Here is a 12,992-nt window from a genome sequence, read left to right on the forward strand (position 1 = left end):
TAAAAAAAAAACCAAAAAAAAAAATTAATAATTTTGTTTTTGTTTTGTTTTGTGGTGATTTCGGGGTGGGGGAGGGGCGGCGGGAGGAACCCAAATTTGGGGATTTTTTCAGGCGATTTTTGGGTTCCCAGAGCAGCAGTTTGGGGTTCCCTTTCCCGGTTTTGGGTCATTTTTCCCAAATTTTGGGTCTTTTTTCCCAAATTTTGGGTTTTTTTTCCCATTTTTGGAAACCCTAAATCCCAATTTTGGGTCTTTTTTCCCAAATTTTGGGTCATTTTTCCCGTTTTTGGGGTATTTTCCCAATTTTTGGGTTTTTTTCCCAAATTTTGGAAACCCCAAATCCCAATTTTGGGTCAATTTTCCCATTTTTCAGCTCCTTTTTCCTATTTTTTGGGTCATTTTTCCCAATTTTGGGTCTTTTTTTCCCATTTTTGGAAACTCTAAATCCCAATTTCGGGTCTTCTTTCCCAAATTTTGGGGGTTTTTTCCCAATTTTGGGTCTTTTTTCCCAAATTTTGGGGTTTTTTTCCCAATTTTTTTGGGTTTTTTCCCAATTTTGGGGTTTTTATCCCCATTTTTAGAAACCCTGAATCCCAATTTGGGGTTTTTTCCCCATTTTTGGGTTTTTTCCCAAATTTTGGAAACCCCAAGTCCCAATTTTGGGTCAATTTTCCCATTTTCCAGCTCCTTTTTCCTATTTTTTGGGTCATTTTTCCCAAATTTTGAGGGTTTTTTCCCAATTTGGGTCTTTTTTTCCCATTTTTGGAAACCCTAAATCCCAATTTCGGGTCTTCTTTCCCAAATTTTGGGTCATTTTTCCCGTTTTTGGGTTTTTTTCCCAATTTTTGGGTCTTTTTTCCCATTTTTAGAAACCTCTATTCCCAATTTTGGGCTTTTTTTCCCAAATTTTGGGTAATTTTTCCCAATTTTTGGGTCTTTTTTCCCAAATTTTGGGGTTTTTATCCCCATTTTTAGAAACCCTAAATCCCAATTTTGAGACTTTTTTCCCAATTTTTGGGTCTTTTTTCCCACTTTGGGGTTTTTTTCCCAATTTTGGTTCTTTTTCCCAAATTTTGGAAATCCCAAATCCCAATTTTGGGTCAATTTTCTCATTTTTCAGCTCCTTTTTCCTAATTTTTGGGTCATTTTCCCAATTTTGGGACTTTTTTCCCAATTTTTGGGTTTTTTTCCCCAATTTTGGGTCTTTTTCCCCCAATTTTTGGGTTTTTTTCCCAAATTTTGGAAACTCCAAGTCCCAATTTTGGGTCAATTTTCCCAAATTTTGGGTCAATTTTCCCATTTTTTAGCTCCTTTTTCCTATTTTTTGGGTCATTTTTCCCATTTTTGGGTCTTTTTTTCCCCGTTTTTGGGTCTTTTCTCCATATTTGAGTGATTTTCCACATTTTTTGTTCCATTTTTCAATTTTTTTGGTATTTTTTTCCCATTTTTTGGGTCCATTTTCTCATTTTTCGGGTCCTTTTCTCCATTTTTTGGGTCTCTTTCCCCAGTTTTGGGTCTTTTTTCCCCATTTTTGGATCATTTTTCCCAATTTTCGCCTCATTTTCGCCATTTTTGGCTCATTTTTCCCATTTTTGGGTGTTTTTTCCCCATTTTTGGGTCATTTTCTCCATTTTTGGATGATTTTCTCCATTTTTCGCCTCATTTTCGCCATTTTTGGCTCATTTTTTTCCCCATTTTTCACCTCACTTTTCCCATTTTTGGGCAATTTTCCCATTTTTCACATAATTTTCCCCATTTTTGGTCTTTTTTTCCCATTTTTTGGTTCTTTTCTCCATTTCGGGACAATTTCCTCATTTTTCACATCCATTTTCTCATTTTTCACCTCATTTTCCCCATTTTTGGGTCTTTTTCCCCCATTTTTTGGGTCACTTTTCCCACTTTTGGGTCATTTTTTTCTCATTTTTCGGGTCCTTTTCCCCATTTTTGGACGATTTCCTCATTTTTCAGGTCCATTTTCCCATTTTTTTGGGTCATTTTTCCCCATTTTTCGTTTCATTTTTCCCATTTTCGGCTCATTTCCCCATTTTCCCACGTTTTTTCCCATTTCTCCCCTTTTTCCCCCCAATTCCCTCACTCCCCCCCTTCCCCTCCCCCCCGGAAGGTCCGCAGCCCCTCCCCCACCTGCCCGCTGGCCACCGTGGCTACCAACGGCTGGGCGGGGCTCTGCCCCTCCCCCACCCCCTCCGCCCCTCCCCACCCCCTCCCGCCCTCCCCCACCCCCAGCGCCGGCGCTGGCCCGCCCACTGCCCCTCCCCCCGCCCCGCCCCCGCCCCGCCCCCACCCTCAGCGCCACCAAGGCCACCAGAGTGACCGCCGCGGCCACCAGCCAGGGCCAGCTGACCACCGGGAGGCTCTGCTGGCCACTGCCGGCCTCCGGCTGGCCCGAGGTGGTCACTCGGCCAGCGGTGGTCACTCTGGCCTTGGTGGTCACTCTCTGGCCCTTGGTGGTCACTCCACCCCTGGTGGTCTCTTGGTGGCCCTCAGTGGTCACTCGGTAGCCCTCAGTGGTCACTCCGTAGCCCTCAGTGGTCATTCGGTCCTCGGTGGTCACTCCGTAGCCCTCAGTGGTCACTCCGTAGCCCTCGGTGGTCACTCGGTAGCCCTCGGTGGTCACTCGGTAGCCCTCAGTGGTCACTCGGTAGACCTCAGTGGTCACTCCGTAGCCCTCGGTGGTCACTCGGTAGCCCTCGGTGGCCATGGCGGTCACTCGCTGGCCCTCAGTGCTCCCGGCAGCTCGGTAGCCCGAACTGGACCTTCGGTAGCCCATGCTGCTCTCTGCGCCTCGGTAGCCCTCGCTGGTCACTTGGTAGCCCACGGTGGTCTCCGGGTGGCCTTTGGTAGCCATCGAGGTCAGTTGGTAGCCCACGGTGCTCCCAGCAGGTTGGTAGCCATCGGTGGTCCCTTGGTAGCCCAGGGTGGTCCTCAAGGTCGCCGGGTGGCCTTTGGTGGCCGTCGGGGTCACTCGGTGGCCATCGGTGGTCACTCGGTGGTCCAGGGTGGTCACCGGGCTTTGGTGGCCCTCGGTGGTCACTTGGTAGCCCTCGGTGGTCACTCGGTGGCCATCGGTGGTCATTTGGCCCTCAGTGACCCCCAGGCTGGCTGTGGTCACTCCGGTGGCCACCTGGGCTAACTCGGTAGCCACCAGGAGGATCCAGATGGCCACAGGGGGGTGGGGGAGGGGCGCCATGGCCGGGGGGCTACCTGGGGGGGGGAGGGGCGAGTGAGCCCAAAAATCCCCAAAATTTCCCCAAAAAAATCCCCAAAATTTTCATCAAAATTTTTCCCAAAAATCCCCAAAATTTCCCCAAAATTTCCCCAAAATTTTCCTCAAAATTTTCCCCAAAAATTTCCCCAAAATTTTCATTAAAATTTTTCCCAAAATTTTTCCCAAAAATCCCCAAAATCTTCCCCAAAAAATTTCCCCAAAAATCCCCAAAATTTTCCCCAAAAAAATCACTCAAAATCCTCCAAATTCCAAAAAAATCCACCGAAGACCCAAAATCCTGAAAAATCACCCCAAAAATCACTCAGAATAACCCAAATCCCCCAAAAATCCCCAAAATCCCACAAATACCCCCAAAATAACCCAAAATCCCAAAGTTTTTCCCCAAAAATGTCTCAAAATCACTCAAATCCCCTAAAAATCCACCAAATTCTCCCCAAATTTCCCCAAAATTTCCCAAAAATCCCCCAAATTCGCATCCAAATCCACCAAAATCCCACAAATTCCCCAAAATCCTCCCAAAAATACCCCAAAATCCCAAAATTTTCCCCCAGAATCACCCCGGGGACCCCAAAAATTCTCGTCCTGGGACCCAAAATTCACCTCGAGATTCCCCAAAAATCCTCCTTGGAAATCCCAAAATTCCCCCAAATTCCACCCAAACCCCAAAACTTCCCCCCAAACCCCAAAATTTCTCCCCAAAATCCCAAAATTTCTCCCCAAAATCCCAAAATTTCCCTCCAGACCCCAAAATTTCTCCTCAAATCCCAAAATTTCTCCCCAAAATCCAAAATTTTCTCCCCAAAATCCCAAATTTTCTCCTCAAAACCCCAAAATTTCTCCTCAAAACCCCAAAATTTCTCCCCAAAATCCCAAAATTTCTCCCCAAAATCCCAAATTTTCTCCCCAAATCTCCCCCTGCTTCCTTCCGGACCCCAAAATCCTCCAAATTTTCCCCAATTTTCCCCAATTTTCCCCCAAATTTTGCCCATTTTCTCCCCAAATCCACCCCAAACCCCCCAAATCTCCCCAAAAAACCCCAAAAAAACCCCAAAAAACCCCAAAATCTCCCCAAATTTCGGCACCTCAGGCTCGGCGGAAGCTGCAGAGGGACAGGAAGTGCTGCCGGGGCGGGGCGACCCAGAAACCCCAAAAACCCCCAAAAACGCCCCAAAAAAGCCACGCCCAGAACCCCAAAAACTCACAGAAATCGGGAGGAGCCAAAAACCCCAAAACTGCACAGTTTTGCCCCAAAAAATGCCCCAAAAAGTGCCACAAAACCCAAAAAAAGCCCCAAAATTACTAAAACCACCCCAAAAGCACACCCAGAACTCAAAAGTATGAAAAAAAAAACCCCAAAACTGCCCCAATCTTCCCCATTTTCCCCCAATTTTTCCTTTTTTTCCCCAATTTTTCCCCATTTTTTTCCTGATTTTTCCCCAATTTTTCCCCATTTTTCCCCCAATTTTCCCCTAATTTTTCCATTTTCCCCTTCAACCCCAATCTCCAATTTTTCCCCAAATTTTCACAATTTTTCTGCATTTTTCCCCATTTTTCCCCTAATTTTCTGCATTTTTCCCCATTTTTCCCCAATTTTCTCCCAAATTTTCCCCAATTTTCCCCAATTTCCCCAAATTTTCACCATTTTTCCCCAATTTTCCCCAGTTTTCCCAATTTCCCCTAATTTTCTCAATTTCCCCCATTTTTTCCAATTTTCCCCCAATTTTCCATTTTTCCCAATTTCCCCAAATTTTCCCCTAATTTTTCCACTTTTCCCCATTTTTCCCCCAATTTTCCCATTTTCCCCCAATTTTTTCCTGACTTTCCCCCAATTTTTCCCCTAATTTTCCCCCAATTTTCCCCTAATTTTCTCAATTTTTCCCCAATTTCCCCAAATTTTCACTATTTTCCCCAATTTTTCCCATTTTTCCCCCATTTTCCCCCTAATTGTCTCAATTTTTCCCCATTTTTCCCCAATTTCCCTAATTTTTCCCCAAATTTTCACAATTTTTCTGCATTTTTCCCCATTTTTTCCCCATTATTTCCCCCAATTTCCCCACTTTCCCCATTTCCCCATTTTCCCATTTTCCCATTATTTTTTCCCCAATTTCCCCAAATTTTCCCATTTTTCCTCCCAATTTTTCCCATTTTTCCCCAATTTCCCTAATTTTCTCAATTTCCATTTTTCCCCAATTTCCCCTAATTTTCCCCTAATTTTCCCAATTTTTCCCCATTTTTCCCCATTTTTCCCCCAATTTTTCCCATTTTTCCCCAATTTTTCCCCAATTTTTCCCCAATTTTCCCCAAATTTTCCCCATTTTTCCCCAATTTTCCCATTTTCCCCCATTTTCACCCCAAACACACTCAGGATTTGCTGCAAACTCTTTATTCCCCTCCCCCCACTCCCCAAAACCCCAAATTTTTGGGTTTTTTTGGGTTTTTTTGGGTTTTTTCCCCCCAAAATCTAGGAAAACCCAAATCCATCTTCATCATCCTCATCGAATTTGGGCCAAATTGGGGCAGATTTGGGTCGATTTTGGGGTTTTTCTTCGGGTTTCGGAAACCCCAAAAACGGGTCGGATTTGGGATTTTTGGGATTTTCGGGATTTTTGGGATTTTTGTCGGAAGTTTCCGGAATTCCCCAAAGTCGCTGAAATTCGGCGTCGCTGAGTTCTTCATCTTCATCATCATCATCCTCGTCGAATTTGGGCCAAATTGGGGCAGATTTGGGTCGGTTTTGGGGTCGATTTTTGGGTCGATTTTTGGGTAGATTTTGGGTTTTTTCCTTGGCTTTTTGCGGCCCCAAAAATGGGTCAGATTTGGGATTTTTGGGTCCATTTTTGGGTGGATTTTTGGGTCGATTTTGGGTTTTTTCTTCGTGTTTCAGAGACCCCAAAAACTGGTCAGATTTGGGATTTTTGGGTTCATTTTGGGGTCGATTTTGGGGATTTTCCTCCTCTTTTTGCAGCCCCAAAAATGGGTCAGATTTGGGATTTTTCAGTCCATTTTTGGCTTGATTTTGGGGTTTTTCTTCCAGTTTTTGAGGCCCCAAAAACTGGTCAGATTTGGGATTTTTGGGTTCATTTTTGGGTCCATTTTGGGATCGATTTTTGGGTCGATTTTGGGTTTTTTCCTTGGATTTTCGAGGCCCCAAAAACGGGTCAGATTTGGGATTTTTGGGTTGATTTTTGGGTCGATTTTGGGGATTTTCCTCCTCTTTTTGCAGCCCCAAAAATGGGTCAGATTTGGGATTTTTGGGTTGATTTTTGGGTTGATTTTGGGGTTTTTCCTCAGTTTTCAGAGACCCCAAAACTGGGTCAGACTTGGCATTTCCATCATTTCCCTCATTTTCCCCAAAACCCCCCAAATCTCCCCAAAACCTCCTCAGCTGGACATCACTCAGCCCTTCCTCCTCCTCCTCCTCCTCCTCCTCCTCACTGTCCACCACCAGCCTCTCCCACGCTGACCCCTGGGGCGGCCACTCCCCTCCGGCCACCACGCCGCTGCCCCCCTCGGGCGCCCGGGGGACGTAGTCGTGGCAGAGTGACCCTCCGAGCGAAGGGCCGCAGGTCAAACTGACCACCAGCTCCAGCCGCCCGCCGCCGGGGAAGCACACGGCCGGCCGCGGGTCGCTCGCGGCGGTCAGCGGCTGCCGCCACGTGCCCAGGCGGTCATCGTCCCAGCCGTGGTCCTCGTCCCACACCTCCAGCTCCAGGGCGGCGCCGGGCAGCAGCTGGACATCGCCAAAGTCCAGCCGCTGACCCCAGCGCGGCCGCTCCGTGTTCCAGGCCGTGGCCGTGCGCGCCCGGCGGTCGCCGAAGGTCACCCAGACGTAAGCGTCCGTGGCGGACAGAGTGTCCCCGCGCCAGCCCAGGCCGCCGATGACCAGCACGGACAGGTGGGCGGAGCCTCGGTGGGCGGGGCAGCAGGGGGAGCCGCCCAGGGGGGGAGGGGAGGGAGAGCAGGAGCAGTGGCAGGGGTGGGGGGGAGGGGCGGCCGGACGGCCGGAGGAGAGGTCAGCGGAGAGGTCAGCGGGTTGGTCAGCAGAGAGATCGTCGGAGAGGTCAGTGGGTTGGTCATCGGAGAGGTCATTGGGTTGGTCATTGAAGAGGTCATTGGGTTGGTCATCAGAGAGGTCATTGGGTTGGTCATCAGAGATATCATTGGGTTGGTCATCGGAGAGGTCAGTGGGTTGGTCATTGAAGAGGTCATTGGGTTGGTCATCAGAGAGGTCATCAGGTTGGTCATCAGAGTAGTCATTGGGTTGGTCATCGGAGAGGTCAGTGGGATGGTCATCACGGTGGTCACCCCAGAGGTCACCCCAGAGGTCACCAGCCTGGTCATCAGCTTGACCACCACGTTGGCCTTGATGACCACTGCGAACACCGCGCTGACCACCAACGCCACCGTGTTGACCACCGCGATGACCACGTTGACTTCCATGTTGACCACCTTGACCACCACGTTGACTTCCACGCTGACCAAGCCCTTGACCACCCCACTGACCACCACCTTCGCCAGCATCTTGACCACCACGCTGACCACCTTGACCACCCCGCTGACCGGTGCCGCCCAGGCCGGCGCAGCTGCAGTTGACCCTCAGCGCTTTGGCCGCCACGTAGCTCTCGATGGCCATCCGGAGCGCCCGGCGCCGCGGGTCACTCCTGGCCAGCAGGGTGTGCAGCGGCCGCAGGTCGGCCTCCACCATGGCCGGAGCCTCGGGGACGCCGCGCAGCCACCGCGAGAAATCCTCCGGCCGGCCGAAGGCCAGGTCGCCCTCCTGGTCACCCTCCTGTCCACCTCCTCCGTCCACCTCGAGCAGCCGCTCCGAGAAGAACTCGCCGAAGCTCACGTTGCCCTCGGTGGCCTTGCGCTCCGTCCGGCAGCTGGCCGCGGTCGCTCCGGCCGGCCCGAAAGCCGCCTCGGCCATCAGGCAGTCGGTCACCTCCTGGGCGCCCAGGCCGGCCATGGCGGCGCGGCAGAGCCGGACGGCGGTCAGCGCTCGGACGCGGCCGCCCAGCCGCTCGCCCCACACCACGTGGGTGCCGAAGGTGGTCAGCAGCTCGGCGAAGGCGCCGGCCGTGGCCGGAGTGAATTCGGCCGGCAGGGCGCGGACTGACCGCCGGAAGAGGGGGGAGGGGCGGGCCGAGGAAGGGTCCAGCCAGGCCCTGGGGGGAGGGGAGAGGGTTAGGGGTTTGGGGGATTTTGGGGGATTTTGGGGAATTTGGGGAATTTTGGGGGATTTTGGGGATTTTTGGGGAATTTTGGGGATTTTGGGGAAATTTGGGGATTTTGGGGATTTTGGGGAACTTTGGGGAATTTGGGGATTTTGGAGATTTTGGGGATTTTTGGTGAATTTTGGGGATTTTGAGGGAAATTGTGGGAATTTTGGGGATTTTGGGAAATTGGGGAATTTTGGGGGATTTTGGGGAATTTGGGGAATTTGGGGGATTTTGGGGATTTTGGGGGATTTTGGAGAATTTTGGGGGAATTTGGGGGAATTTGAGGAGAGGAAGATGAGGATGAAGACGAAGACAAAGATACAGAGGAAGAGGAAGATGAGGAAGATGAAGATGAGGATAACGAGGGTGAGGATGATGAAGATGAAGATGAAGATGGGGATGAAGATGAAACTGAAGATGAAGATGAAGATAAAATGAAGATGAAGAAGATGATGAAGATGAAGATAACGAGGATGATGAAGATGATGAAGATGAAGATAACGAGGATGATGAAGATGAAGATGAAGATGAAGATGAGGATCACGAGGATGAGGATGACGAAGATGACGAGGATGATGAGGATGAAGATGAAGAAGAAAATGAAGATTAGGACAGCAAGGATGAAGAAGATAAACATGAAGATGAAGATGAGAATAATGACTAAGATGAAGATGAAGATGAAGATAACAAGGTTGAGGAAGATGAAGATGATGAAGATGAGGATGATGAAGATGAAGATGAAGATGAAGATGAAGATGAAGATGAAGATGATGAAGATGATGAAGATGAAGACAAAGATGAAGATGAAGATGATGAAGATGAAGATGAAGATCAGGATGATGAAGATGAAGATGATGATGAAGATGAAGATGAAGATGAAGATGAAGATGAAGATGAGGAAGATGAAGATGATGAAGATAACAAGGTTGAGGAAGATGAAGATGAAGATGAAGATGATGAAGATGAAGATGAAGATGAAGATATGAAGATGAAGAAGAAGAAGAAGAAGAAGATAACGAGGATGATGAAGATGAAGATGATGAAGGTGAGGATGATGAAGATGAAGATGAAGATGATGATGAGGATGAGGATGATGAAGATGAAGATGAAGATGAAGATGAAGATGAAGATGAAGATGATGATGATGAAGATGAAGATGAAGATGATGAAGATGATGAAGATGATGATGATGACGATGAAGATGATGAAGATGAAGAAGATGAAGATGATGTTGTTGATTGACGATGAAGATGAAGATGATGAAGATGAAGATGAAGATGATGATGAAGATGATGAAGATGATGATGATGAAGATAACAAGGTTGAGGAAGATGAAGATGAAGATGAAGATGAGAATGATGAAGATGAGAATGACGAAGATGAAGATGACGAAGGCTCTCACCAGTAGAAGACGCACTTCACCTCCAGCCAGCTCAGCGCGCTCCTGTCCTGCCGCTGCCACCTCAGCCCCTCCCGCGCCACCCGCGACTGCGACGCCGCGGCCACCAGCTGTCCCCCGGCGGCCACCGCGGCCACCCCCAGCCGCCACCCGCGCGCCGCCCCCGCGGCCACCACCCCCCCCAGCGCGGTGGCCCCCGAGGCGGCGCGCGACCCGCGGTGACACCGCCGCCCCGAGTGCCACCGCGCCACCCCCGCGGGGACGCGCCTGTCGCCTCCCCGCAGCGCGTCGCGGCACAGGCGACACTTGTCGTTGTCGCCCAGCTGGAGGACGCGCCCCGGCGCTGGGGACAGCGTGGTGACATCCAGGCCCAGCCCCAGGGACAGGTGGCCCGGCGCGGGGGGGGTGGTGGCGCAGAGGGAGGTGGCGAGGTGACACTGAGCCCGGGTGGCCCTGGGGGCGGAGAGGGACAGCAGGAGCAGGAGGAGAGCCTGGGGACAGGTGGGGACAGTTGGGGACATTAGTGGGGACATTGGGGACATTGGGATTAAATGGGGACATTAATGGGGACATTTATGGGGACATTTGGGATTAATGGGGTTATTGGGGACATTGGGGACAGTTGGGATTGGGGACATTTGGGGACATTGGGGACAGTTGGGGACATTAATGGGGACATTGGGATTAATGGGGACATTAGTGGGGACATTGGGGATATTTGGGATTTGGGGGATTTGTGGACATTGAGATCAATGGGGACATTTGGGATTTTGGGGACATTGGGGACAGTTGGGGACATTGATGGGGACATTAATGGGGACATTGGGGACAGTTGGTATTTGGGGACATGTTGGGATATTGGGGGATTTGGGGACATTTGGGGACATTTGGGGACATTTGGGGACATTAGGATTAATGGGGACATTTGGGGACATTAATGGGGATTTTGGGATTGATGGGGACATTTGGGACATTAATGGGGATTTTGGGGTTAATGGGGACATTGGGGACAGTTGGGGACATTGGGGACATTTGGGGACATTGGGATCAATGGGGACATTGGGGACATTTGGGATTTTGGGGACAGTTGGGGACATTTGGGGACATTAATGGGGACTTTGGGGACATTGGGATTAATGGAGACATTTGGGATTTTTTTGGATTTTGGGGACATTTGGGGACGTTGGGGACATTGAGATCAGTGGGGACATTGGGGACAGTTGGGGACAGTTGGGGATATTTGGGGACATTTGGGATTTTAGGGATTTTGGGGACATTGGGGACATTTGGGGACATTGGGGGGATTTTGGGGACATTTGGGGACATTTGGGGACATTGGGATCAGTGGGGACATTGTGGACAGTTGGGGACAGTTGGGGATATTTGGGGACATTTGGGATTTTAGGGATTTTGGGGACGTTGGGGACATTTGGGGACATTGGGGACATTTGGGGACATTGGGGACATTTGGGATTTGGGGGATTTTGGGGACAGTTGGGGACATTGAGATCAATGGGGACATTTGAGCTTTTTTTGGATTTTGAGGACATTTGGGGACATTGGGATTAATGGGGACATTGGGGACATTAGGGGTCAGTTGGGGACATTGGGGACATTAATGGGGACATTGAGATTAATGGGGACATTTGGGGATATTTGGGGACAGTTGGGGACAGTTGGGGACATTATTTGGGACATTTGGGATTAATGGGGACATAGGGGACATCGGGGACATTAATGGGGATTTTGGGGATTTGGGGATTTTGGGGACAGTTGGGGACATTGACCTCAGTGGGGATATTTGGGGACATTGTTAGGGATTTGGGGATTTGGGGACATTTTGGGGACTTTTGGAGACATTGACATCAATGGGGACATTGGGGACCTTGGGGACATTTGGGGACATTGGGGATTTTGGGACATTAATGGGGATTTGGGGACATTAATGGGGATTTGGGGACATTTTGGGGACATTTTGGGGACATTTTGGGGACATCAGCCCTGCGCCCCTCCCCCCGCTGTCACCTCCCCTCCCCCCGCTGCCACCCCACGTCATTGTCACCTCTGTCACCTCTGTCACCACATCCTGAGCCATGTCACCCCGAGTGAGCCACCCCTGAGTACTGACTGTCCCCAAATGTCCCCAAATGTCACCAAATGTCACCAAATGTCACCAAAAACTCCCAAATTCCCTCAAAACTCCCCAAAATTCCCAACACCCCCAATGTCCCCAAATGTCCCCAAAAGTTTCCAAATGTTCCAAAATCCCCAAATGTCCCAAAAGTCCCAAATGTCCCCAAATCCCCAGTAAACCCAATGTCCCCAAATGTCCCCAAATTCCCCCAGAACTCCCCAAAAATCCCCAAATTCGCTCAAAATTCCCAAATGTCCCCAAAACTCCCTAAAATTCCCAAATGTCCTCAACATCCCCAATGTCCCCAAATGTCCCAAATGTCCCAAAATGTCCCCAAATCCCCAAAAGTCCCAAATCCCTCAAAAGTCCCAAATGTCCCCAAATTCCCCCAAAATCCCCAAATGTCCCCAAAACTCCCCAAATTCCCCAAATCTCCCAAAGACCCAAATTCCCCAAAATGTCCCAAATGTCCCCAAAAGTCCCCAAATTCCCCCAAAATCCCCAAAAGTCACCAAACCGCCCAAAATGTCCCCAAATCCCCCAATATCCCAAATGTCCCAAAAGCCCCAAAAATCCCCAAATGTCCCCAAATTTCCCCAAATGTCCCAAAAATTCCAAATATCCCCAAATGCCCCAAAATCCCCAAAATCCCCAATTTCCCCAAAATCCCAAAATTCCCCAAAATCCCCAAATCCCCAAAATCCCCAAAATCCCCAAAATCCCCAAATCTCCCAAAACTCCAAAACCCCAAAATCCCAAAATCTCAAAATCCCCAAAATCCCAAAATCCCCAAAACTCATCCCCAAATCCCCAAAATCCCCCAAAATCCCCCAAATCTCACCATCTCTCTGCCCTCCGGTGACACTCCGGTGACACTGGGGGTGGGGGAGGGGCAGGAAGTGACAAATCCCCTCCCCCACCCCGCCGCCCCTCCCCCACCCCGGAAAAAACAAAAAAACCCAAAAAAACCCCCAAAAACCGGATGGGGGAGGG

General features: G+C 49.5%; 2 protein-coding genes across 10 annotated transcripts; both read right to left on the reverse strand.

The window, feature by feature from the left end:
• Positions 1 to 2,091: 2,091 nt before the first annotated feature.
• Positions 2,092 to 4,439, reverse strand: LOC146423737 (uncharacterized). The gene is made up of 3 exons (XM_085044437.1): positions 4,330 to 4,439; positions 2,303 to 3,222; positions 2,092 to 2,184 (listed from the first exon to the last, which is right to left on the reverse strand). The coding sequence occupies exons 2-3, from the start codon at positions 3,206 to 3,208 to the stop codon at positions 2,092 to 2,094; spliced, it is 999 nt and encodes a 332-aa protein (XP_084900563.1). The 5' UTR covers positions 3,209 to 3,222; positions 4,330 to 4,439.
• A 1,211-nt stretch (positions 4,440 to 5,650) lies between these two features.
• PRF1 (perforin 1) lies at positions 5,651 to 11,996 on the reverse strand. 9 transcript variants are annotated; one of them, XM_085044466.1, is made up of 6 exons: positions 11,928 to 11,996; positions 9,869 to 10,356; positions 7,524 to 8,412; positions 7,380 to 7,427; positions 7,332 to 7,343; positions 5,652 to 7,271 (listed from the first exon to the last, which is right to left on the reverse strand). In XM_085044466.1, exons 1-6 carry the CDS (start codon positions 11,958 to 11,960, stop codon positions 5,709 to 5,711), a joined length of 3,033 nt encoding a protein of 1,010 aa, XP_084900592.1. In that variant the 5' UTR covers positions 11,961 to 11,996; the 3' UTR covers positions 5,652 to 5,708. The 9 variants fall into 9 exon arrangements, with proteins under 9 accessions (XP_084900586.1, XP_084900592.1, XP_084900591.1 ...); XM_085044465.1 differs by having other exon boundaries at positions 5,652 to 7,343; XM_085044462.1 differs by having other exon boundaries at positions 7,380 to 8,412.
• Positions 11,997 to 12,992: the final 996 nt, after the last annotated feature.

This window comes from Lichenostomus cassidix, unplaced genomic scaffold (genome assembly GCF_008360975.1).
Source record: "Lichenostomus cassidix isolate B80296 unplaced genomic scaffold, HeHo_3.0 HiC_scaffold_36, whole genome shotgun sequence".
Taxonomy (NCBI): domain Eukaryota; kingdom Metazoa; phylum Chordata; class Aves; order Passeriformes; family Meliphagidae; genus Lichenostomus; species Lichenostomus cassidix.

Bases quoted from the DNA above. Each gene is read 5' to 3' on its own strand.
- LOC146423737 (XM_085044437.1), bottom strand. From the start codon at position 3,208: ATGGCGCCCCTCCCCCACCCCCCTGTGGCCATCTGGATCCTCCTGGTG. The intron at 2,185-2,302 runs GTGGGGGCGGGG...GGGGAGGGGCAG, and splicing joins TGGCCTTGGTGGCGCTGAGG to AGCCCCGCCCAGCCGTTGGT.
- PRF1 (XM_085044457.1), bottom strand. From the start codon at position 11,960: ATGGCTCAGGATGTGGTGACAGAGGTGACAGAG. The intron at 10,357-11,927 runs GTGACAATGACG...ACCTGTCCCCAG, and splicing joins TGGTGACAGAGGTGACAGAG to GCTCTCCTCCTGCTCCTGCT. The intron at 8,413-9,868 runs GTGAGAGCCTTC...CCCTCCCCCCAG, and splicing joins GTGAAGTGCGTCTTCTACTG to GGCCTGGCTGGACCCTTCCT.